Raw genomic sequence first — 24,525 nt, 5'->3', positions numbered from 1 at the left:
GATCTTGTTTTGAAGTTGTTTTACTTTCTTTCTTTTTAAAATAAAATTTTAAAAAAACAGAAACTGGGTGTTGAGTATATTCTCCTAGTCTCCTTATTTTTGCCTGTATTTGAAATTTTCCAACCAACTGCAAAACCTCGACAATATGCACTGCAACACTCATCTGATGCACTTTCTTTTTTTTTCTCTTTTTGAGACAGGGTCTCACTATGAAGTCCAGGCTGGTCTTGAGCTCACTTGGTAGCCCAGGCTGGTCTCGAGCTCTCGAGCTCACAACGATCCTCCTGCCTCGGCCTCTGATCCTCCTGCCTCCAGAGTGCTGGGATTACAGCGGGACCACCACGCTCAGCTTTGCACTTTCTAGCAGTAAAGTGCACTGAGAAACGGCTATGTTTATAAAAGCCATATATGAAACCCCACATGACCTGTTGTACAAGGGCAGGTTATTTTTAGTTGAGAGAAAGCAACTGGGCGTGGTGCAGCATGCCTGTAATCCCAGCACTCAGAAGGCTGAGGTAGGAGAATTGCCAGGATTTTGAGGCCAGCCTGAGCTACAATAGCAAGACCCTATCTCAAAGCAAAGCAAACCCAAAAAAACCAAACAGAAATTATTTTGTATTTCTTGCACTTATTGTTACTGGGGGTCATAAAAGACCAAAATAACCAACCAAATCTGTCCTGGCTATACTCAGTGATGCCATTTCCTTTTCCTCTTAAGAATTTGCTCACTTTCATTTCTTAAATTTAAAGTAATTCGTGAAATTGAGAGAACTTCTTCCCTAAACAATTATTGCCCTATAGACCAAAACCAAAGCCTGTATTCAGGGAACTCCTCTACTTACAAAACCTGTCCCACTCACATGTGTATCTAACTGTGCCATGCTCTAAAGAAAAAAGACTCTCTCAGATTCAATTCCCTTAGTCTCTGCAATGCTGTAAGTGTAATTTTAGTCACCTTCATAGGTCCTACCTCTGAAAAAGGGACAGATTATCACTCTAGAAACTGACATCCCACTGCTGTTCTGCTGGTGGTTTGTAAGGCTGGCATACACAGTGTGCTTGGGAATATAACCCAAAACTGTGCCTAAGTCGAATACTCAAACACAAACCCAAGAACCTAATGAAAACTTCAGTGCTTCTCATTAGAAACACGGGCAAAAGTTCGTGTGCACAAATGGCACTGAAGGCCGGGCGTGGTGGCACACCTGTAATCCCAGCACTCAGGAGGCTGAGGCAGGAGGATTGTTGTGAGTTTGAGACCAGCCTGGGCTACAAAGTGAGTTCAAGGCCAGCCTGACCTGCATAGTCAGGCCCTGTCTCAAAAAGACAAAAGACCAAAAAAAAAAAAAAGAAAAAAGAAAAAAAGAGTGGCACTAAATGAGCCATACTCCTGGCCAAGTGACGACCCTAAAAAGAAGGATCATCCATCTGGTAAGAATTCTTGGCAGACATCCCAAGGGCAACACGCTCACAAGAAACGCTTCGTTTTCCCCAGGCCCAGGCCCATTTCTGCCCAGGGTCTCCCGCTCAGGGAACCTAAACAGTCACCCACAATTAGGAACTCCCGAGGTTTGCTGTGCGGGCAGCGTGCCGGGGGAAGCCCCGGGGCGCTGTGGCACTCAGAGGCACTCTGCCTCGAGCTGCTTTACCCTGCGCATGAGGCCCCAAGCCCTGCCAGCTTCTCCTAACCCTTCAGGCACGGCCCCTGCTTTCCGCGGGCTCACTCGTCACTCCCGGGGAACACCAGGGGCGCTCTGCTCCCACCTGCTCCTCCTCCACAGCGAGCTCCGCACGCTAAGAGCAGACGGGCTTTGGAGGGTCCCGGCGTTCTTCTGGAGACTCTGGGACAGCTCTCTGGCTACAGGAGCCCCTTCCTGCTTATCTTGCACACAATGCAGCTGTTTACCGGCTGGGCTCAAGGTGGGAGACAGTGGAGTACCACGAGGCCTACACAGCTACACACCCGTCTTTGACAGTAGCCAGTACTTGGCTACAAATTAGTGTTTTACTAAAAATTCTTCTTTGAAAAAAAAATTCTTTTTTGGAGGGGGGTGGTGCTGGGGATCTGGGGATCAACCCCAGGGCTTTAAGCACACCAGCCAAGTGCTCCACCACCGAGCTGTAACTCAACCCCAAAACTGTTTTGACTTAGACTCCCACACACTCATCACTGCTACAGCACTATGTTTAAATACAAATGTCTGCAGCGTAGATGGGATACAAAAATCGATAGAAGCCCTGCAGAGAGAGAGAGACATACAGAGAGAGAGTCGCCCTGATACAGCACAGCAAGCTTTACTTTTCTTCTCTCTGTCCTCAAGTCAAGTCACACAGAAGGAAACTGCTGTGTTCCTTGAACTGCTCATGGACCCCAAAACACAAGCCAGATTCTTGGTCCCACCCTGGCTGCAAGTGTTTCCTGGGCCTGTCCCTGAGAAGCTACATCGCAGAGGTTTATAAACACATGTCTCCTAAAACAGTTCTTCAGCAACACAGCTTCCTGCCTGACTGGTTTTTGGCTCAGACACCCACTGGGGGCACGAAGCATGCAGGGCCACTGCCGAGGCACTGAGCCTCTACTTGAGGTCCTGGTCACGGCCGGTTTTCCAGCCTCCGTACCAGCAAGTACTTTAAAGATTTTCATACCTTCCTTCAACAACTGCATCATCTGTAAAAAAAAACTAATAGGATCAGATACACAGAAAATAACTCAGGCCAGCTGTCTAATTGCCAAAATCAAACTACTCCAAAAGTAGCTCTTTTAATTTGCTCCAGAAATAGGTTTACAATTGTCTTAGTCTGTTTTCTGTTGCTATAACAAAACAGTTGAGTCTCAATCATTTTTAAAGAAAAGAGGTTCATATATAGCAGCTCACAGTTTTGCAGGTCCAAGGCAAGACGCTGGCCTGTACATGGCAGAAAAATAGGATGGGCAAGTAGATGCATGAGAAGAAAGGCACAAGTGAGAGAGAGAAACAGAAGGAGAGATGCCTGGCTGAGTTTAAATAGCCTGGTCTCGCGATAACTGGCCCACTCCTACAGGAGTCACGCCGACCCCTCCATGACCGTGCAGCCCCATTACACATGCACCTCTTAAAGGCTCCACCACCTCTCAATACCATCGTATTGGCAATTAATTTTCGACATGAGCGCTGGTGAGGACAAACTACAACCAAGCCGAGCAGGAGACCTGCTTTTTAGAAAGACTGAGGCCCATCTCCTCTGTTACTTTACCGCTACAAACCAGGCGGAGAGTGAAAACCCAGAGCTCATCACTATGGCCATTTCCCTAACGTCTGCCATTCTTCTATTCCCTCTGACTCCAGGAGGGTAGCGTAGGGCAAGTACTGAGGGAGAACAGACTTGTAGTGGTTTCTGAGCGGAAAAAGTCAAACTTCAAATTTTGTCAAAGACAGACTGTAGAGGCAGGGATACAGCTCAGTGGCGCAAGCACCTGCCTGGCAAGCACAAGGTCCTGAGTTCGATTCTCATTACCAAAAAAAACAAAACAAAAACAAAAACAAAGACCATCTTGGCTTATATACTTCAGTTAGAAAAGGAAAAAAATCTCAGAGTTGTACTTTTTAATAACAATTTTTCATCTTTCTTTCTTTGTTGTACTGGGAACTTAACCTATGGCCTTTGCTACATCCCCAGCTCTTTCAAAAAGTTTTGATTTTAAACCAGGTGTGGTGGTGCATGCCTGTGATCCCAGCACCTGGGAGACTGAGACTGGAGGACTGCCGCAAGTTCAAGGCCAGCCTAGGTCATATAGTGAGTTCAAGGCCAGCCTGGACCACATACATAGTGAGATCTTATCTAAAAAATAAGAAGAAGAATTAATTTTGAGACACAGTCTGATTAATTTACTAACTTTTCTGGGCCAGGCTCAAACTTGTGATCCTCTTGTCTCAGCTTCCCAGAGTGCTGAGATTACAAGTATGTGAAACCACACCTGGCTACTTTTCTTTTTTCTTTTTTTAGGACAGAGTCTCACTCTCTTTTTCACTCTCTTAAAAGATCACTTCCATCAACCTCACACTACACTTATTTTTAAGTGGGCAGCAAGGATTTCTTTTAAAAAGCAGCTCAACAGGAGATAACAAGGTCACTCACTAACTACATTCTCATTCACCCAACAACTACTTATCACATGCCTAATACATAGCAGACGCTGAAGTTACATGATAAAGATGGACTATGTTATCATGACACGCACAGTGTGTTAGAGAGGACAGATAATAAACACATAACTTTTAAGCACTCTAAAGTGGAGGCAGAGAAGCTAGCTGTGCCTCTGAAATTTGGGCATCTTTTTCATAGTACAAGGGCCACTGCTGGGAAGCTGCTGGCCAGCCAAATACTAGACTTCCAGGACCCCCGACACTTTGACATGCAGCACTTCCAGGCCCGGGTACTTAAGCAAGCGTACCTTCTCTTTGCTTTAACTTTCTGACTAAAACTGGATGCGAAGAACTCTAACATCCAGGGCAATGACTGGCAAACTGACAGATCTATTCCACTCACGTTTTGTTGGAATGCAGCCGTATCAGTTGATGTATCTATTTTCTATGGCTGCTTTACCATCACAGCAGAGTTGAATGGTTACAAGGAGACTAACTGGCCTGTAAGTCTAAAATACTATGTGGCCCCCCAAAAAACAAAACAAATTGCTGAGCTCTGAGAGGAGCCACAAGACGGTAAGAGCCCAGGCCCCTGAGCACCAGGCACAGGATGCTGGCAAAAAAGAAACTTCTCACGTTTTACAGCAGCTAATGTTATCGTAACACACAGAAAGTGAAACACAAGTCCAATGAGAAAATAAGCAGAAGATGCTGAAAGACTAATATACTTTCCTTATCATTCTTATCATTTGGCTCTAAATTTAAATGCTGCCCAATTTTTTAAAGTACCATATTTTAAAAATGATTAACAAGAGTGTATCTCCCACTTAGTACAATTAAGACGGAAGAGCACTTGCATTTGAGGCCTTTACCTTGCAACCTACAACATGTCCTTCTAACCTAGGATAATGCCTCTTTCTTTGTTCTTTTTTTTTTTAAGACAGGGTCTCACTATGTAGTTCAGGTTGGCCGTGAACTCACTATGTGGTCCAGGCTGAACTCACAATCACAGCAGTCCTCCTGCCTCAGCCTCCTGAATGCTGGGATTACAGGAATGCACCACCACACCAGCTTAATGCCTCTTTTCTAAATAAAAAGTTAGTCACTTTTTTAAAAGAAGCCAAACAAAAGACCTCAGTCTAAAATGTACCTTCCCTCATTAATAATGAAACTATTTTAAACAAGTTAAAGCTAAGAGTAAAAAAGAATTATCCAAATTATCAGAGTTGTTCACACATCAACCAGGAAGACTATTCATAAAACAGCGTAAGAATTAAAAAAATGAAATACCTAGGAATCAATCTAACAAAGAAAGTAAAAGACTTCGACACTGAAAATGAACTACAGTACTCTGAAAAAGGAGAACGAAGAGGCTATCAAAAAATGGAAAGATATCCCTTGCTCCTGGGTAGGAAGAACCAATACAGTGAAAATGGCCATATTTCCAAAATCGTTATACAGATTTAATGCAATACCAATCAAAATTCCAACAATGTAGTTCACAGAATTAGAGAAAACAATCTTAAAATTCATTTGAAACCAGAAGAGACCTAAAATAGTAAAAGCAGGGCTGGGGATTTAGCTCAGTGGCACAGCACCTGCCTGGCAAGCGTGAGGTCATGAGTTTGATTCCTGGTACCAGGAAAAAAAAATAGTAAAAGCAACTGTGGGCACCAAAGTCAAGGCAGAGGCATCCCAATCCCTGACTTGAAACTATGTTATAAAGCTAATGTGATAAAAACAGTGTGGTACTGGGGGAGATCCAAGGATTAGTGGAACAAATTAGAAGATGCAGAAACAACCTCAAACACACTCAGCCACCTTCTCTTTGACAAAGGGGCCAAACATACTCACTGAAAGAAAGCCTATTTAATAAATAGTGCTGGAAAAACTCTCCACTATGCCAAAGACTAAAACTAGACCCATGTCCGTCGCCATGCACTAAGCTAAAATCAAAATAGATCAGAGATCTAAATATTAAAACAGAAACCCTAAATCTGCTGGAAGAAAGAACAGGCAGAACTCTAAAGACACGGGTGTAGGCAAAGACTTCATGAATAAAACCTAGACAATGATGGAAATATTACAAAGAATCAACAACTGGGATCTCATCTTATTGAAAAGCTTTTACACAGCAAAAGAATCATGGATGGAGACTGCTACGAAGCAGCCCTGAGTAGGACTTAAATTAATCAACTGACTCTCCATGTTTACTTGTGAGTCTGTCCAAGGCCTAGGCTCCTTATCTGGAGATGAGCAGTGGACTCATAGTAAGTGAACCTCTGTGAGTCACAAATCCCTACTGAGGCCTGTAGTGGTGGATAAAGCCAGAAAGCCTCAAAGGACGAGACAAGATCACTGCCAAGGACACCTGGATCCAGCCTCAACTAGATAAAGAACATAGCCTCAGGCATCTCCCTCCTGGGTGGATTAACTTAAGAGTCTCATGCTCTACTGGCTGAGCTAGTCAGGTGCCCTGGTGGGTGGACTAACTCAGTACCTTACTTGGAGAAGTCCTTGAGTGGTTCCGCTCTTCTTGAGTACTCCCCTGATTCTTCTGATAACTGAATAAATACCAGCCACCCAGGAAAGGTCTTTGTCTTACCCTAGAGAAAATCTCGAATTCTGTGAGAGGGCTTTGAGCCTCCTGGAGCCCTGAAATCATTCCACTTGGCTCTTTTATTTAGCTTTTGCCACCATACACTCATTCGGGAGATTGTGGACCTGACCAGCCCGCAATAACTAAGGTACATTATTAACCTGACAAATCACCAACAGAATAAAAAGACAACCCATAGAATAGGAAAAAATCTTTGCTAGCTGTTCCTCAGACAAAGGACTAATATCTAGAACGTATAAAGAATTGAAAAAAAAAAAAAATCAGACACCCCCTCGCCCGGGAAATGTAAAGACGCAACCAAAAAATGAGCACTTGAGATGAATACATACTTCTCAGATGGAGAAGTACTAATGACAAATATATGAAAAAATGTTCAATATCACTGGTCATTCAAGAGATGCAAATTAAAACAATGCTGAGATTCCACCTCACTCCAGAAAGAAAGGCTATTATCAAGAAATAACAAACACGATGGGGCTGTGGGGGAAAAAGGAACCCTTCTCCACTGTTGGTGGGAGTGCAGACTGATGCAACAACCATGGAAATCAGTGTGGAGAGTCCTCAAAAAGCTTGGACTGGAGGTCCCATTTCATCCAGTTATTCCCCTTCTGGGTATCTTACCAAAAAATTAAAAGCATCATGCCATAGCAATATATGCACACCCATGTTTATAGCAGCACAATTTGTAATAGCTAAATCCTATAAATAGCCCAAATGCTCATCAACTGATGAATGGACAAAGCAGATGTGTTTTTTTTTTTTTATGCAATAGAGGGGGAAAGAAGAAAGGGAAGACAAAAAAATGAGAAAAGGATAGAATGGAAACAAAACTTTGTAAATAGGGAGGGGAAGAGGGGTTAAAGGGAAGAGAGGGGAAGAGGGAAAAAAAAGAGGAGTCAAGATATCTCATGTAGGGCCAAGGATTCAGCTCAGAGGTGCAGCACCTGCCTGGCAAGTGTGAGATTCTGAGTTCGATTCCCAATACCCCCCAAAAGATGTATCATGTACACGTATAAATTCCCTATGATGAATGTGATCATTATGTATATCTAAACTGTACCAATAAATTTTTTTAAAATGGCTTAAGACAATTTGCTTTGGATTATAGATGTCAGCCTTGAAAGCATTTAAAATACTTGCTTTCTGCAAGGAAAATTGAAATACACTTATCTTCAGGACAGCAAAACACCTTTTGCTATGGTTTGAATACATCTGTCCCCTCCAAAACTCAGGCTAGAATTTAAACCCCATTGTGAGCTTTTTTTTTTTCTTTTTGAGACAGGGTCTCGCTATGCAGTTCAGCCTGGCCTTGAACTCACTTTGTAGCCCAGGCTGGTCTCTTAACTTGCAAGGGTCCTCCTGCCTCAGCCTCCTGAATGCTGGGATTACAGGTGTGCACCACCATGCCCAGCCCCATTGTGAGCTATTAAGGGATGAAAACCTAATTTGATTATGGTGCTTAGGTGAGACCTTGGGAGGCGCTATGGCTTATATCTAGATGCCCCCCAAAGCCTCATGTGCCCGTAGGTGGGGAGCTTTGAAGTGGCTGGGTTAGGGTATGTGAATGCTGATTAAAGATGTGACACTGGGATTAAGGGAATGATGCTGGATTAGAGGTGCCCCACCCTGGATGTGGGTGCACTGCCCAAAAGGTGGAGACAGAAGGGCTGCAGCGGGCTGTGACAAGGGTTGGATGGAATAATGTACTCACTCCTAGCCTATGGCAGGTGCTCTGCATCATATTATTGCCTCTACCAGAGTATCATCACATGAGAACCCCCTTCCCAGGGCTTCCTCTGGTAAGCCGCTGGAATGCAGCAGAGAAGGGATCAACACGAAGGACTGACTGGATTACAATTAAATCTTCCCAACACAAGTTAAGTGCTCAAACCAGTTTAAATGCATGCCACAGTCCGTCACTGGGTACTGAAACAAATGTAAGTAGCGCTTCTCTTTGCTAAAGTTGGCACGAACTTCCTTGGAGGGCACGCGGATCAGGCAGGGCCGCTCCGCACTAGCAGAGAAGCTGCACCGTGATGCTAATGAGTCACTTTTGTTCCACTTCATATATTAAAGCTCAGCTTAGGAGTGTCTCCTATTCTCAAGACTCAACACCAACGTCCCTTAAAAAAGAACAGTCTTCTGTCACACCGTCATGTGGGAGACAGAAAAAGGTCAGGCTGTAAAGTGTATTATTCCACGGAAGCGAAACGAGAGGCTGAGCACATTCCCGTGCGATACAGACCCGCTGCACGTGTGATTTAAAAAACAACTAGAATTACACATCATTAACTGTAATCCGCCCCCACTGCTGGGACAGGGGGCGTTTTTTCCCTGAGTTTGCTGTGGATATGATTTCTTTTGAACAAGGAAAACCTCCCTCCAGTCAGGCTGTGCCGCAGCACATGTACTTGCTGGGGGCTATGGAGTCTTACCTTTAATATTTCAGGTTCTTTGATGTCCAAAGATCTCACGTTCCAGTGTTGCAGACGTTTGTGTGACTTGTGATATTTATGAGCACTTGGCGGTGTAAAAAACCAAATCATGCAAACGGCAGTCATGAACCCAAGGCCAACTCCCAGAAGGAGCCCGCTCACGTAGTGCGGCAGCGGGAGGATGAGGTACGCATAGACACACATGACAAAGAAGCCCAGCGTCTTCACGGGTAATTCTGGGTGCTGCATGGCCAAGCCCGCCTCCTCTTCACTGTCGAGAGCCGCGCCATCCTCCGTGAGCACCTCTGGCTTCAGAGGGACATCTGGGGGCTTATCCAGTCTATCCTCACCCTCAGTTTCCAGGTCGAAGTCCTCTGTGTATAGTTCACAAAACTCTTCATCTTCTTTGCTCACTAAGGCAGACAAGGAACATTTCTCTAAGACAAGAGAGCCTGTCTTCAGGCCTAAATCCCTTAGGCCGCCTGCCTGGGAAACTTTCGGCTCCGCCTCTCTCGCAGGCTCCTCGGTGGACTTCGAGGGGTCGCTCCTGGGGACGTTGGAGTCACTGCCGGAGCCCTCCCCCTCGGAGTCACACTCCTCCTCCTTGATGCTGTAGTTGTTATTGCTTTCCAAATGCCCGTTCAGGCTGGACAGGTTGGAGAGTTCTGAAGCACTTGAAGATAAGGCTTTGGGCCTATGGCTGACACTTTCTTCCCCTATAATTTTACTAAGGAGCTGAAAAGGCTCATATATGACTTCTGAAAGGCGTCGCTTAGTGTCTTCAATTTTCGCCTCCATTTCGGGCACTTTAAAAAAGGAGCGAGTATCGGAGGGAGAAGTCAGCGGGGACGAAGGTGCGGTTTTGGAATCTCCACCTGTGTTTCGTGGCTGCGTGAACTGCTTGAACAGGTGTAAATTCAGTTTGGAGTCGGGTGGCTTATAGGACACAGTGTCCGCCTCCTGCCTGGAGGTGTCGGTGGACAGAGACTTGACCAGCGTCTTCATCAAGTGCCTGTGCCTCGGGGGGTGTGCAGATTCTCTGGGCTCCACCTCGGTTGACAGGGACTTCACCAGGCTCATGAAGGGCTTTGTGCTGGAGAGGGCGGAGGATGAGGCACTGGAGGAGAGGATGGGAGACTTGGAGGGGGAGGACAATGGCGAGGAGGAACCGGTTTTCTGCTCAGAAAGGGAAGACACACTGGGAGAGCTGGCTAAGGGCCCTGACGAAGATGACCCCGGAGACAGAGCCGGTGGCACTGCACTTAATACTTGAGCTGCTGGAGGAGGGGATCCCAACAGCTTTACAGTGTTCTCGGAGACGGGCAGAATGGCAGGGGCCTGGGATATGGACAGTCCATCGGCCACGACGGGCGAGGCGGCAGGGCCCACAGGGTCATGGCCACCCTGGGGTTCCAGGTAGAGGTCCTCCTTGGCTTCGAGCCCTGTTACAATGCTTTGGTCATCCAGCCCCTCCCCCAGGTATCCCCTGAACTCCTCCTCCTCGTCCTCCTCCTCCTCGCCGGATGCTGAGAAGTGAACGGCGATGGCGTCTCGAGACACAGCCCTCTGCACGAGCACTTTGGGGGCTGGCGGTTTGGGCATGTCAATGCTTCTCTCGGCATGGCGGCCATTCAGACTTGTCATTTCCGGCTTCACAAGCGTTCAGGCTCTGTGAAAACAAGAACACAAGTCAGGGTACTTTCTCTGAGGGAGACGCTGCCGTTTACAGCACGGGGCCCAGACAAAACGCAGCTTCCATTGCGATGGTTTTCCTTGGCCGATGCCCCACTTTCCCTCGTCAGGAGGCTTCCTGGTTCCATCCTCACTAGGCAAATCCCAGTCGGGCACCATCTCGTATGAGCGCACCACATGCCAAGGCTATAAATGCCACACAGTCGCTCCATCTTACCTCACAACATCTGCACAAACACTTCCTCCTCTAATTTTAACTGGCTCGTTTCTAACAGCGATCTTCTGCAGAGCCGGAGGTACCTGAACAAGACATTACCGAAAGTCCAACAGCATAAAATGCAGCGTCCTGGTGATTTTAAGGGCCTTGGAACAAAAGTCTCCCCACTGGCCTTCTGGCTATAAACAGCTAACCCAGAAGAGGTACTGCTGCCACTGTGATTTTCACAGCCATTTTAACAATTTGGCTTGCTTTTCCCACCAGCACTCACACTGTCTTACCACTGCAAGTAAGTGACAAAGTATCCAAGTGTGGAAATTTGTAAACTAACTGCCATAACCTGCTGGCTTCTTCATTCTGCAAATGAGAAGAACCATGAGGTATGGGTAGTTAGGAGGTCATGAAAATACAGCCATGCTCTTTTTGTTTGTTTGTTTTCACTGTTTTGAGACAGGGTCTCTTACATAGTGCAGGCCTTGCACTCACTTATGTACCCCAGGTTGGCCTGAACTCATGGCGATCCTCCTGCCTCAGGCTCCCCAGTGCTGGGATTATAGGCATGCGCCACCACGCCCAGCTTTTCTTTTTTTTTTTTTCTTTTTTGGTGGCATTGGGGGTTGAACTCAGGGCCTTCACACCAAACTACTTATTTTTATTTTTTATTTTGAGACAGGGTCTCCCCAAGTCACCCAGGCTCAGCTGAAACTTGAGATCCTTCTGCGTCAGCCTCCCTGAGGGCTAGAATGACAGGCATGTACCACAACACCTGTCATGTTCTAAGGCTTCAGGATAAAGCCAACATGTATTTTATACTGCATCCATTATTTTAACAGCAAGAATATGAAGTATCAACGCTGCAGTCTACCATCAGTCAAACTCTGAGACATGCTCTAACTCCACGAAGACACAAGACATGCAAACCGCGCGGTCTGCTCTTCCGGAGCTCAGAAGCCAGCTGGAAGGAAGACAGACACTTGGAACATGAGCGAAAGCCGAAGTCGCCATGCCCACCTGTGACACCTAGCATACGCCATTCTTCCTGTTCACGCACAGCCCGTTCACTGGGTACCAGGCATCATATCAGGCCCTTCACAGATGGGAATTAACACTACAATCCGCACACAGACCTGCCAAAAGAGTTAAGCAACTGTGTGGACCTTCGGGTTCTGAGGACCACTGTGGGAGGTAAGACGCTCGCTCCATCTTCTAAATTGACGGGTAGGTGACAGAAGAACAGGCGTGACTAGGAGAAACCAAGGGACAGGGCATGGACATGAGTGTGGGAGTGGTGTGGCCAGTCACTTGAATCTATGCTTTGATCCAGGACACAGGGTGGCTGTCAGAGTACAGGAGGGAGCCTGCGGGCAAGTAGAGAGGGGACCTGCCGTGGGGACCAGACAGCGGGGCTTCTGCTACCTGCTCATCTCGCAGCTGATTCTGGGAGCTTGAACAGGTCGTGATGTCCGGGCCTGAGCCCCTTCCTGTGGGAAATGAGAGATCCAGGATTCTTTCCACATCAAAAAGCCTCCATGTTCATGCTTACAGGAGGCTGTACACATGCTAACACCAGGCACTGACAAGTGACCTACGACAGGCCATCAGGGTTACACTGCTTGCTTACTCCTTACAGCTGAAGAGCTCCCATGGTTAGTGCTTCTGGCAAATATTCCCGTTCAAAGTTCTGGCAACTGATGCCACCAACAAGAGAAAACACCAAACCCAGTGGGGGAGCGGTGGGAAACTGCAAATCTGTATCACTAAAAAGAAGAAATTCTCCAGTGACAAGAAGTATAGTGCTAGGGCCCAGCCACAACGTGGGCACACTTAGAATTACACCTATTTTTGTATCAAATCCTTGAGAGAAATTATTTTCGTGACAACTTTCCAACAGAGCTTTGCACGCATTCCTTCAGGACCCTCATGCCCTCCCACGCCTGCTCCCTCCAGGACACGGGGATGCTCTCCATTAGCCAGACAGCAATTTAAACCCAGGAACTGCTGGCAGTTACAAACACAAAGCGTCGGGTCCAGGAAGATCTTTCCCTGTTATCTTTACACCAACAGGTTTGTAGACTTATAAAAAAGAACAAAACACCTAGTTTTACAAGGGTAATTTGAAAAGAAAATTATAGAGGTAATTTCAAAAGAAAGGCTGGTGCTTTAACGTAAGGGGTGACATATAACGCTCTGCTGTTCTGAGGCTGCTCCTCGAGGAGCAGTGGCTGCTAAGAGAAGGTAACCATGGGCACAAGGTGCACACAGAGTGTACAGTCATGAGGCTGAACAATGCGCGCTGGACCACGGTGAAGCAGAGCCAGAGCGGAGAGGCCAATCTGCAGTGGGTAGGTGTCCTGGGGAGCAAGGGAGAAGTCGGGCCCAGCCCAGGGCCAGGTGAGATCAGCAGTGTGACCAGGAGCCTGTGTTCTAAGCAGCCAGGCCAGGCACTAAAAAAGCTGATACCTGCTCAGAAGGTGAGGTATCGCTGGGCAGGGGCTAGCAGTGGCGTATGCGCCCAATCCTCCTCCACACAGCCAGTTAAAGGGATCTCTGCTGCTCTCTGCCAACCGTCTCAGGGTCTGTGTCGACTGACAGGGTCCAAGGTGGCCAATGGGACAGGCAGTCTGGTTCACCAGGGTCCCTTTCTTTCTCTAGGTCTCAAGCAGCAGCTTCAGAAATCAATACTAAACTTCCCAACGCCACCGAAGTGACCGAAGCGTGGCTCTCCTTCCCTAGGTTCTCTCAGTCACACTGAGAGATGAAAGGTGTCGCTATCCATCTGACAATCTAGCACCATAAAAAATGAGGACCTTTCTCCCCTTTACTACCACACAATTATGTCCAGGACTAAAACAAGAGACATGTCCTTCCCTAGGTTTTTACTAAAACAAGTGGCATGAGGCTAGAACATCACTACTACTCTTTAAATGCAAGAAAATCTCTGGACCTAGATTTGCTCATCTGCAAAACCAGGGAACTAGACTAGTCAAAGGCTGCTTCTAGGACCAAAATCATTGGATCATTTAGTATTATGGAAGTAGAGCCCATGGGTTGGGTTCCAGACAACCCATCAAGTGGTCTCCTCTTAGGGACAACACAAAGCCCTCTTCTCTCTTTCCAAGAGCTGGCTGGATTAGAGCCGATCTTCCCCACAGTCACAACTTCTCAGGACATCAAGGCCAGCAGTAAAGCCCTGAAAGACACCGTGGAAGGTGGTTCGTCCGCGGGCACAGCCCTGACCCACTGCGGGAAGAGGGTTAGACACAGGCTTCCCGACACTGAGGTGGCATCAAGTTGCTTCCGGAACATAACACAGGTTCCTCATTCCTGCTTTGTCCTGGCTGTGACATCACCCTCTGTGCGCAGTTGTGGATGGCTCCCATGTGACCAGTCACACTGAGAGATGAAGGTGTCGCTATCCATCTGACAATCTACCACCATAAAAAATGAGGACCTTTCTCCCCTCTACTACCACACAATTATGTCCAGGATTAAAATAAGAGACATGTTCTCCAGACCTCAGGAACTGAAATACCAATGGAGGAAATTTCCATCCTTCCAGATCTCCCAAAGTTGCCAGCACAACACAAGATTGTGGAGTTTAACACTGACTTCTGTGTCTTGTGAAGAAGGTTCTAAATCCCACACTGTCACCGTGTTCCCTTTAGGGATGATTTCCTGCTACATGTGTCTGATGTGATCATAGTGCGACTAAGGGTTACTCAGGTCCATGCCCAGGAGACACGGGTGGCGGGGGTGACACGGAAAAACAGACCAGCGGCCTGGTCTCTGGGAAGGCAGGCTCCATTACCAGGCCACCATCCTGCTGAAACGACAACGTACACAGTATATATTTCAATATCCGCTGAAAAGCTCTGAAGCTTTGGCAGCTGAACAAGGCAAAACTGGGCCAAAACTAAGGAAAATGGGAACCCAGAGAGACGAGCTCCTGTCCTTAAAGCATTAGCCAGCCGATACTGGCAAACGGGTACTTTTACTTTAATGGCCTCCAGAACAGAAATTAAAGTCCAAGCCAAGGCCAGGCGAAGTGGAACACTAAGCGGTGACTCTCACACTGAGCAGGGGCCCTCAAAGGCTGCATTTACTACTTGGTAACAGGGGAACCAGAAGCAAACCAGCCCTCGCTTGGACCAGGGGCTCCCTCTGAAAGCCCCTGGTACTCTTTTTTTTTTTTGGTACTGGGAATCGAACTCAGGACTTGCGCTTGCCAGGCAGGCGCTTGTGCTGCTGAGCTATATCCCCGGCCCCATGGCCCCTGGTACTCTCGACCACGAGCCTCCTCCCAGTTGGTTCTGGACCAGGAACACCCAGGGGCCTGGCAGAAATTCTGAAATCACAAGTCAATTTCCTATGAGGCAGTTAGACCTGAGGCCTCAAGCTACTCCTACAAATACTTTCTCAAGTGTACGGAATGGTGCGTAATCAAAGGCAGCCAGGTAGACAGAGAATCAAGACTGAGGGCTCAGAAAAGCAGAGACCTTGGACAACAGAATTAGCAAGCACACACCAAAAAGACAAGTGCACCTCAGGATGAGCGAGGGGAACCTGGAGGATCAGTTACATGCAAGCAGGCCGGCCGGAAGGCTGCGCGGGCAGACCTGGGCGAGGCGAACGCCTGCATTAAATGGCTGGAAGGAAAGAAACAGATGGGAGGAACTGGAAAGGAACAGGACAACACGGCCACATGGAAGGCGAGAGGAGAGGGGAAAACAGGAGGAAGAGTTCACATGGACTCAAGTTCCTAAGAGACAAGCGGCGCAGCCTCTGTGAGAGACGGGGAGGCGAGGGAGCATACGCTGCACTCGCGCCTCCCCGCCTCACAGACACCGTGGGGCTGTTACTTTACACAGTGAAAGAATTCTGCAAATGTGACTAAGTATCTCGAGATGGGAAGAGTGCCCTATGCTACCTGGGCGGACCCAAGGTAATCACAAGGGTCCTTAAAACGGGAGAGGAGAAGGCGGAACACGGAAGAAAGCAGACATGACAGGGAGGAGGGGAGGAGCTAAGAGATGCGGGCCGCCTCGGGAAGCGGGGCAAAGCAAGAAGACAGATTCGCCCCCAGGGCCTGCGAATAAAGGCGGCCCAAGAACACCTTAACTCCAGAATTTAACCACCAGGATTATAAAATCAGACATTAGTGCAGTTTTTAAGCCACTAAACTTGTGGTAATTTGCTCCAGGAGCAACAAGAAATGAGTATGGGGAGGTATGCAAGACAGTCTCAATTATTCTTTCTCCCTTGAGTAATGAGGATGCAGTAAATAGGAAATTTAGTGCTATTCTGAGCCCAGCTTAGGCAATTTAGCAAGACCTTGTCTCAAAAGACACAGAGACAGAGAGAGAGAGAGAGAGAGAGGCATACACACACCTAAAGTTGATCAAAGATCTAAAAATAAGACTATAAACTCTTGGAAGAAAGCAGAGAAAAAGCTTTATGATATTGGATTTGGCAATTTTTTTTTTGGATATAACATCAAAAGCACAGTCAACAAAAGTAAAAGCAGATAAAACGAACTACATCAAAATCTTAAATTTCTGGGGATCAAAGGGCACAGACAGTATGAAAAGACACCCTACAGAATGGAGACAATTTTTAAAAATCGTGTTTCTGATAAGGGGTTAATAGCTAGAATATATAAAGCATTCTTAAACCCAAAACAACAACAAGCATTCAGGAGGCTGAAGCAGGAGGATCGCAGTGAATCTGAGGCCAGCCTGGGCTACATAAGCAAGTTCAAGGCCCGCCTGCGCTACAGAATGAGACCCTGTCTCAAAATAACATAACCTGATTAAAAAATGGGAGAAGGGCTCGAATAGACATTTCTTTAGAGTTATACAAATAGCTATCAATCACATGGGAAGATGCTCAGTATCAGTAATTACTAGGGAAATGCAAACTAACACCACAGTGAACTATCATCTCACACTTATTAGGACGGCTGTAATTTTTAAAAGTATTGGCAAAGATGCAGAGAAACTGGAACCCTTGTGCACTTAGTGAAATGGCAAAATAGTACAACTCCTATGGGAAATTTAGTAGGAGATTCCTCAAAAAGTTGAAAATGGAAGAATCACATGAACCTCAATCCCACTTCTGGGTATATGTTCAAAAGAAATGAAAAGTGACTTTAAAGACATATTTGCACACCCATGTCCACTGCAACATTAAAAATAGCCAAAGGTAGAAACAAAGTAAGTGTCCATGGGCAGAAGAATGGATAGATAAAATATGATACACAGACACACACACACGGTCATATTATCTAGCCTTAATAACAGGAAAATCCTGTTATTAAGGAATGAATCTTGAGGACATTACGACATTATGTGAAATAAGATAGTGACAAAGAACAAAAAAACCACTGTGTGAGTCCACTTACACAACACATCTAAAGTAGTCAAATTCACAGACACAGAAAGAATGGTGGTTGTTACCAGGCTTAGCGGAGAAGTAAATAGGGAACTGCTCTTCAGTGGAAATGAGTTTCAGTTCTGAATACTGGTTGCACAGCAGTGTGAATATACTTAATACTACTCAACTGTATACTTAACATAGCTAAGTTGGTAAAATTTGATTACATAAAGTTTCTGTTACGTGTATAGTTAAAAATAAATTTTTTAACCAGGTGTGGTGGTGCACACCTGTACTATTCAGAAGCCCGACAGCAAGATGGCAAGTTTGAAGCCAGGCTGGGCAACTTAGGGAGACCGTAGCTCAAAAGAAAATAAGAAGGGCTGAAGCTGCGGGGTGTAGCTCAGTGGTAAAGTGATTATCTAACATGTGTGAGTCCACAGACTGAAAAAACTAAAAATAAAAAAAGAATTTATAAATTTTGCCCTTCAAAACTTTATAAATAATTTAGTACTTTGAACTACTTCTCATGCCAACTTCAAAATGATTCTGTTCAAAAACCTCACACCGCTCTGTGTTTACACTTCGGCGTGGTTAAATTATAAGACAACAGATGTAGAGGCACTTACGTTCCCATGCTTTCTGGCGGACCAGGTGCTCTCTGAACCTTGGCCTTAGCCAGGCAGTCAGACTTCTGCAAAGCAGGAGGTCTCCAACTGTTCTGTCAATGGACCTCTGTAAGGACTTCACCATGATTCCCCGCTACAGTTACTATCCCCACAGAGAAGCTCCCTTCTCTCAGCAAGACTGAGAAAGCCTTTAATAAGGGTTTGTCATGGCAAAACTTACAGAGGGCTCTACTGAGTTTACAAATAAACAAATCAATGGCCTTTACCTTACTAAAGAACACCAGACTCCATGGCTGGGCGTGGTGGCGCACACCTGCACTCCCAGTGCTTGGCAGGCTGAGGCGGGAGAATCATAGCAAACTCAAGGCCAGCCTGAACTACGTAGTAAGACCCTGTCTCAAACAATCAAAATAATAAATGAATAGAACATTTACCTTTCATCTAACTAAAAACAAAACAAAACCCCACGAGTCGCTATCAGGAGCCAGCTGTCCTCCCTCTCTCGAGCTCCATGGCCTGTCAATGTCAGTGGACTTCAAGAATACCAAAGCGTCAATTAAATAAATACCAAGTTTGTTTAACTTCTAGCGATCTAAAAAAGGTTACCATTATAAATTAAGCCGTGAAAAAATGCCAATACATCAGGCTGTACAATGAAAAATGAAGAGTTTTGTTTTTGTTTTGAGAGACTCACTGTATATTTGAGGCTGGCCTTTAACTCACTACATAGCCCAGGCTGATCTTGAACTCATGGCAGTCCTCCTGCCTCAGCCTCCCAAATGCTGAGATTACAGGTATGTGCCACCATACCAGAAAAGAGCTATTTCAAGACTCAATGTTGGGCTGGGCGTGGTGGCACATGCCTGTAATCCCAGCACTCAGGAGTCTGAGGCAGGAGAATCATTTTGAGTTGGGAGACCAGTCTAGGATACAAAGTGAGCTCAAGGCCAGCCTGAACTGCATAGTGAGACCCTGTCTCAAAAAAAGACTCAATGTTGGTATTCATTAATTTGGAGATAATAACTTCTGGATCTGCTTTTTGATTTGGGGGGAGTCTGGTCTAATTTTCTATTAATAACTGCCTTTCCTACCTCCAGCTGTATTTGAAACAATATAATGCTAGAATCCTACAACCAGAGCGGTAAAAGGACTATGGATCCTTCCGGGCCACTCTATTATCACCGATACATCTGCTTGGTCCTCCCATACATAGAGGCCGAAGAGTAGAGTGGCTCTATTGCACGTTACTGTGGTCTCTGTGAGATCTGCTATGGCATACCCTGGGCAGGGCTGGAAAGTGCAGGAGAGTACATCCCGGATTCGGGTGTGGCTCTCTCAGCAACTGAAATGAGGATAGAGGGTTGTTGTTGGTTTTGATGAGAACACGAACCTTGTATTAGGTGATACAAAGGAAATTCATTTTAAAACAAGTCAAGAAAACAACTGGGTTAGATCACGCTGAAAGGAGTTAACATTACTCTGCTACGAAGTGTCTCCATCCAGCAATGACTGGTGAGTGACAGGACGCAGAGAAGTGGCAGGGATGCCAACCATGACAACATGAAAAATGCAAGTGTTCAAGTGCTAACCCTACGTTACTGCTAACAAATGTTGCAGGGTTGTAGCTATTTACAAACAGCAGCATGGCTATTATTATTATTACTATTGTTTCTACATCATATACTAGATTAAGGCAGGGATGGAAGAAAACAATTCTGATTGAAAATAGAACTGGCTTCCAGATACAGCATAGTACAGTTGTATCTTAGAGGCAAGCCTGGTGGGACTGTATCTCATTTCAGGGTCGCCCCTAATCCTTCAAGGTCATTATTTAAAACTTCAGAGGGAAAAAAGCAAGCCATGTTCTACTTCAGAAAATGTTTAACATTTCTTACCCATGCACTTTTTAAATAGGCATTGCTTTTTACAAAGGGGATGCAGCAAGCTACAAGACTATTTTTCTGCCTTGATGTCTCACAAGAAACTGAATCTGATCAAAACAAATTATCCCAGGAAGGTCTGAGTTAGCCCAAAAAACTCAAGGACATCTTAATAGCGATCTCTTGATTCATTTAGAGTCAATGAAGCAGCCGAGAACCGCCAGCAACGGTTCTAATCTGTTAATATTCCACCTCGCAAACAGAAATCAATATTGACACTGTAGATAATGAACTAGCTCTAGCCTTAGTTTTATTTAAAGAAAAGAAAAAGACAAGCTTCTCCTTTCACCACCAGGCACAGACCTAGATTGTTAACAACTCAGAACCCCTTTCCAATTGGTTATCAGATTCCCAGACCCACACTCAAGGTCCCCACCCACCCAGAAGGGTCCCGTGCCAGCCTCACCGCTGCCACACAGGGCTTAAGCTACTACGAGCTGGCAGGGTTGCCACCTTCCGCTACTGCTGGGCTCTCTATCTGTGATGAAGAATGCTGCACCCCAGAGGATTTGAAAGCATCAATGAAGGATGTGATTGGAATGTTGCTTTTACAGATTGCTACACAGTTCTATAATGAAATTAAATTCAACTCACAGTAAGTCATTCAGAACCAGGCCAGGCCTCTAGTGCAACCACACATGCCATCTAGTGTGGGGAGAACCAAGGAGACAGGTATCTTAAACTGGCATCCGTATGAGGGCAAAAAACCCCAAAGTAATGAAAACTCGGGCTCTCCTCCCTTGTCACTTTTGCTGTCTTCTCTGCCATGCGCCACCCTGCCTTGGAGCCAGCCAAGTATGGACTGAAACCACCACAAACTATGAGCTAAGCAAACCTTTCCTCCTTTAAAAAAAGAAAAGAAAACTCAGGACAGGCGTGGCCAAGTCAGACTGTGCTTGCTAATGGAGCCCGGAAGCCCAGCACTAACTCTTTTTTTAAACACAAAAGTCATGAATAAGATTTAGAAGAAAATTTGGAGAAACAACTGGGGGGCGGGGTTGTTGAGACAGGGTCTTGCCATGTAGTTCAGGCTGGCCTGAAACTCACCATTTGGCCCAGGCTGACCTGGAACTTGCAGTGGTCCTCCTGCCTCTGCCTCCCTAGTGCTGGGATTACAGGTGTGTGCCACCATACCCAGCCTGAACTTATATTTAAATATAAAATGAGAACTATCCACTGTCAGCTCCTGAGAAGTTGGGAAACCAGGCATAACCTTTTCTTCAAGTGGGCAGCTAGGAAACTGTAGCAGTAGCAACACGAAGAGGAGCAAGAGTGGCCACAAAATAACACGTTTCATGAAGTGATGTTCCTGGGGCCAGTCGCTCACAGCAGGCAGATCTGGGAAAAGATGTAAAGTACTCCTCGTTCAGCTTTTATTTTAGCCACCACTTTAACGCTTGGAGCTATGTTCAAATTAAAAACCAAACCCAACCAAGACAAAAGCGGTGGGTTTTTCTGGGACCGGCAATGGAACTTGGGACCTTGTGCTTGGCAGGCAGGCGCTAAAAGCAGAGCTCTTAACCACTGCTTGGTTTTGAGTCTATCCCCTGTATTGCTCCCCGCCACGACAGCAGCTCTACCAATCAGAATTATCAAGCTAAGTGACAGATGCTACGAGAAGGTTTTACCATTCCTTTACATTTTTAAACTTTATTTTGAAATCCTTATAAACTCTTGGGAAACTACAAAAGTACAGTAGGGAGGGAGGTCCCAAGTATCTTCCAAATTTTAAAGCCAAGTAAATTCCGAGTGGTTCAGAAATCAGGTTTTAACTGCAAATAGAATACCTTCCAACAAGCAAAGTGAAACCTGCCTTTCTAAGCACCTTCTTACAAAGAATGCTGTAATACTGAACACAGACATTTGAGAGCCTGTTGATTATTTCCTTAGGAAATATTTTAGAAGTAAAGCAGCAGGGTCAGGCTGGGGATATAGCTCAGCAGCGGAAGCACCTGCCTCACAAGCACAACGTCCTGAGTTTTATTCCTGGTACCAAAGGGGCAAAAAAAGAAAAGCAGCAGGATTAAACAGCATGTATAAACCTTCAGTTTCAATTTAAAACAAAAAACATAGCTTTAAGCTCACTGTAACACTCTCCAAAGCAGACTGAAAGAAGGGACATGGAGGGGGAGGGGAGGAGATGGGGCGGGGAGAAGGAGGGGGTTAAAAAGAACTAGGTGCGTTGTGTGCGTGCGCGAGCTCCCTGCAAGGACGCAGCGCTGTGCACAGCCAGCACGCACTAGAGCATACAGATGAGAGCGAGCGTTCCGCCCTTTTCCACAGAAATTACAACCTGGAAAACACCCTTTCAGACCTCTGTATACATTTTAAAAACATGTTCTGGTTTTTACTCTTCAGTGAGATTATAGCACACATACCGCTGTGGAGTTTGTTTTCACTTAGCACTTCTTGGCCATCTTTCTATGGTTCTATGAATGGACTGAAGCGCACGGGCGCGCGCACACACACACACTTTCCTACATAGCACAGATATAACGGCCCACTGCATGTTCTTCTAATGGTAGAAATCTGAGTTGTTTTAAATTTCCCTATTAGAAACACTGCTACCTTGAAAAGCCTTCTACGCAGGTCCTGTGTAAAAAGTAGGGGTGGGAGGTATTCATAGAAGCAGAATTCCTGGGTCAAATACGCATTTAAATTTTAAAAACCGTCTTGCCGATTCGTTCTACTTAGCAGTTTACATTCCTACTACAGCAGCGTAGCCAGTGTCTAAAACCTCCTGGCTGAACACTGCTGGGCTGGGATGCAGATCTGTGCTGAGTGCTTGTCTGGCATGCATGAGGCCAGGGTTCCATCCCCTGCACTATCATTAAAAAAATTCTACTCACCCAGCAACTGGGGACAAAGGAATCTCAATAATTCAGCGCTTTAACAGTCACTTTGTATTTCAGTCTCCTCATCTGTTTCTCCCCTCTAATTGTCTTTCATATTTCCTGTCCAAGGGGTTTTGTTGTTCACTTTATGTAAGGAGGACAGTTAATATATTTTTTTAAAAATCTTTGTTGACACAGGGTCTTGCTCTGTAGTTCACGCTGACCTTGAACTCACTTTGTAGCCCAGGCTGGCCTCAAACCTGCAGCAATCCTCCTGCCTGAGCCTCCCAAGTGCTGGGAAGGATCAAAATTTTAACTGGGAAAACAGTATGGATAATTATTTTTCTGTATGTCCTAGCTATAATAAATTGGTAAAGTATTTGGATTTTTTTCTAATTTAGTTTACTAAAACATATTAGTTACTAAGAAATCTAATTTACATATCTGAATCAATTAGTATCTATTTTTTGTTTGGTTGGTTTTGGTTTTTAAAGACAGGGTCTTGGTATGTAGCTCAGGCTAACCTTGAACTCATTATGTAGTCTAGGCTAGCCCCGAACTTGTGGCAATCCTCCTGGCTCAGCCTCCTGAATGCTGGGATTACAGGTGTGCACAACCACACCCTACTCATCATTAGTATCTATTGATCAGATTCTTCATATAAGGCAAGTATTTCAGATTAAGTCTTCATAATTTGAGAAAGCTCTGAGAACTAAGAATAAAAAAATTAGCACTTCTTTGATCAAAAATGCTACTTTTTATACAAGCATCCGCAGACTTAACGTTGATATCGGGCAGTAAAATCTATAATCTTACATCAGAATTTTATTTATAGACTGGAATGTGAGGCCAGAAGAAGATATTCTTTTTAAAAATCAGGTTTGAGATGCGCAAGTGTATAAGTGCATGGGGGATGCACAGAAGAAAGTAGTGCGATCACGGGCAAAAGGAAGTGATGGAAGGGTTGGGGGGTGTGTGCCACGCGCAAGCTGGCCCCCGCAGATGTGACAAACTGTCCAGCGGACACAGTGCAGAGTACATTCTAAGTGGGAGAGGAAAAGGAAGCAGGCAAGAAACCCAAGCCACACCGAAGCCTACCAGGTCAGGAGCCACCACGTACCTGGCAGACACATGGTCCTTACCCGGCCAGCTGGCCACCTTGCGACTCCTTCTGAGAAGGCTTCGACACCTACCTACCGGCCCTGAGAGGGCACAGTCCTTTCTCAGCTCCACCACCGTGAACTGTGGCGGGAAAGGACCTGAGCGGAGGACAGCCAGTGCCCAGGGGACCAGGCCCCACAGCTCTACCCAAGTGTGAGATTCTGACAGCAACACAGTTAGCAGCAGTCAGCCACCAAAAAGACATACTCAGCGAGGCCATGAGGCCGCAGAGGCAAGCGCTCCATGCAGGATGAGACCCGCGGGCGACTGTGAGGCGCGCCCTCACTCCATTCCCCTGTGCGGTACACTGAGGGGACCCCCTCCATTGTCTTCAAGGAATCTTCCAGAGGACTCTAAATTCTATCAGAATGGGACACGTTTGACCAGAGAAATTCTTGGCTACTATTACAGGCAAGCAAAGGAAACTGGAGTGCACTTCAGCTGACTAAGGCAATTAAGTAAAAATATTTTTCAAATAATATTCAAACAGCTCCTCTCACA

At 45.9% G+C, this 24,525-nt stretch overlaps 1 protein-coding gene across 4 annotated transcripts in view; it reads right to left on the bottom strand.

The window, feature by feature from the left end:
• Positions 1 to 24,298, bottom strand: part of Tex2 (testis expressed 2) — a 72,941-nt gene extending 48,643 nt beyond the window's left edge. For 2 of the 4 annotated variants that reach the window (XM_005402172.2, XM_013503182.1), the window contains exons 1-2: positions 23,984 to 24,007; positions 9,180 to 10,848 (exon numbers count right to left, since the gene is read on the bottom strand). In XM_005402172.2, the coding sequence (XP_005402229.1) occupies positions 9,180 to 10,823 (1,644 nt within the window). In that variant the 5' untranslated portion in view covers positions 10,824 to 10,848; positions 23,984 to 24,007. Of the gene's footprint in view, positions 1 to 9,179; positions 10,849 to 23,983; positions 24,008 to 24,231 lie in introns of those variants that run through there. The other 2 variants (XM_013503181.1, XM_005402171.2) reach the window with 2 other exon arrangements.
• Between the last annotated feature and the right edge of the window lie 227 nt (positions 24,299 to 24,525).

This window comes from Chinchilla lanigera, unplaced genomic scaffold (genome assembly GCF_000276665.1).
Source record: "Chinchilla lanigera isolate Chin_1 unplaced genomic scaffold, ChiLan1.0 scaffold00077, whole genome shotgun sequence".
NCBI lineage: Eukaryota > Metazoa > Chordata > Mammalia > Rodentia > Chinchillidae > Chinchilla > Chinchilla lanigera.
Note: the sequence above shows the minus strand (reverse complement) of the source record. Positions and strands in the feature narration are given on the sequence as shown.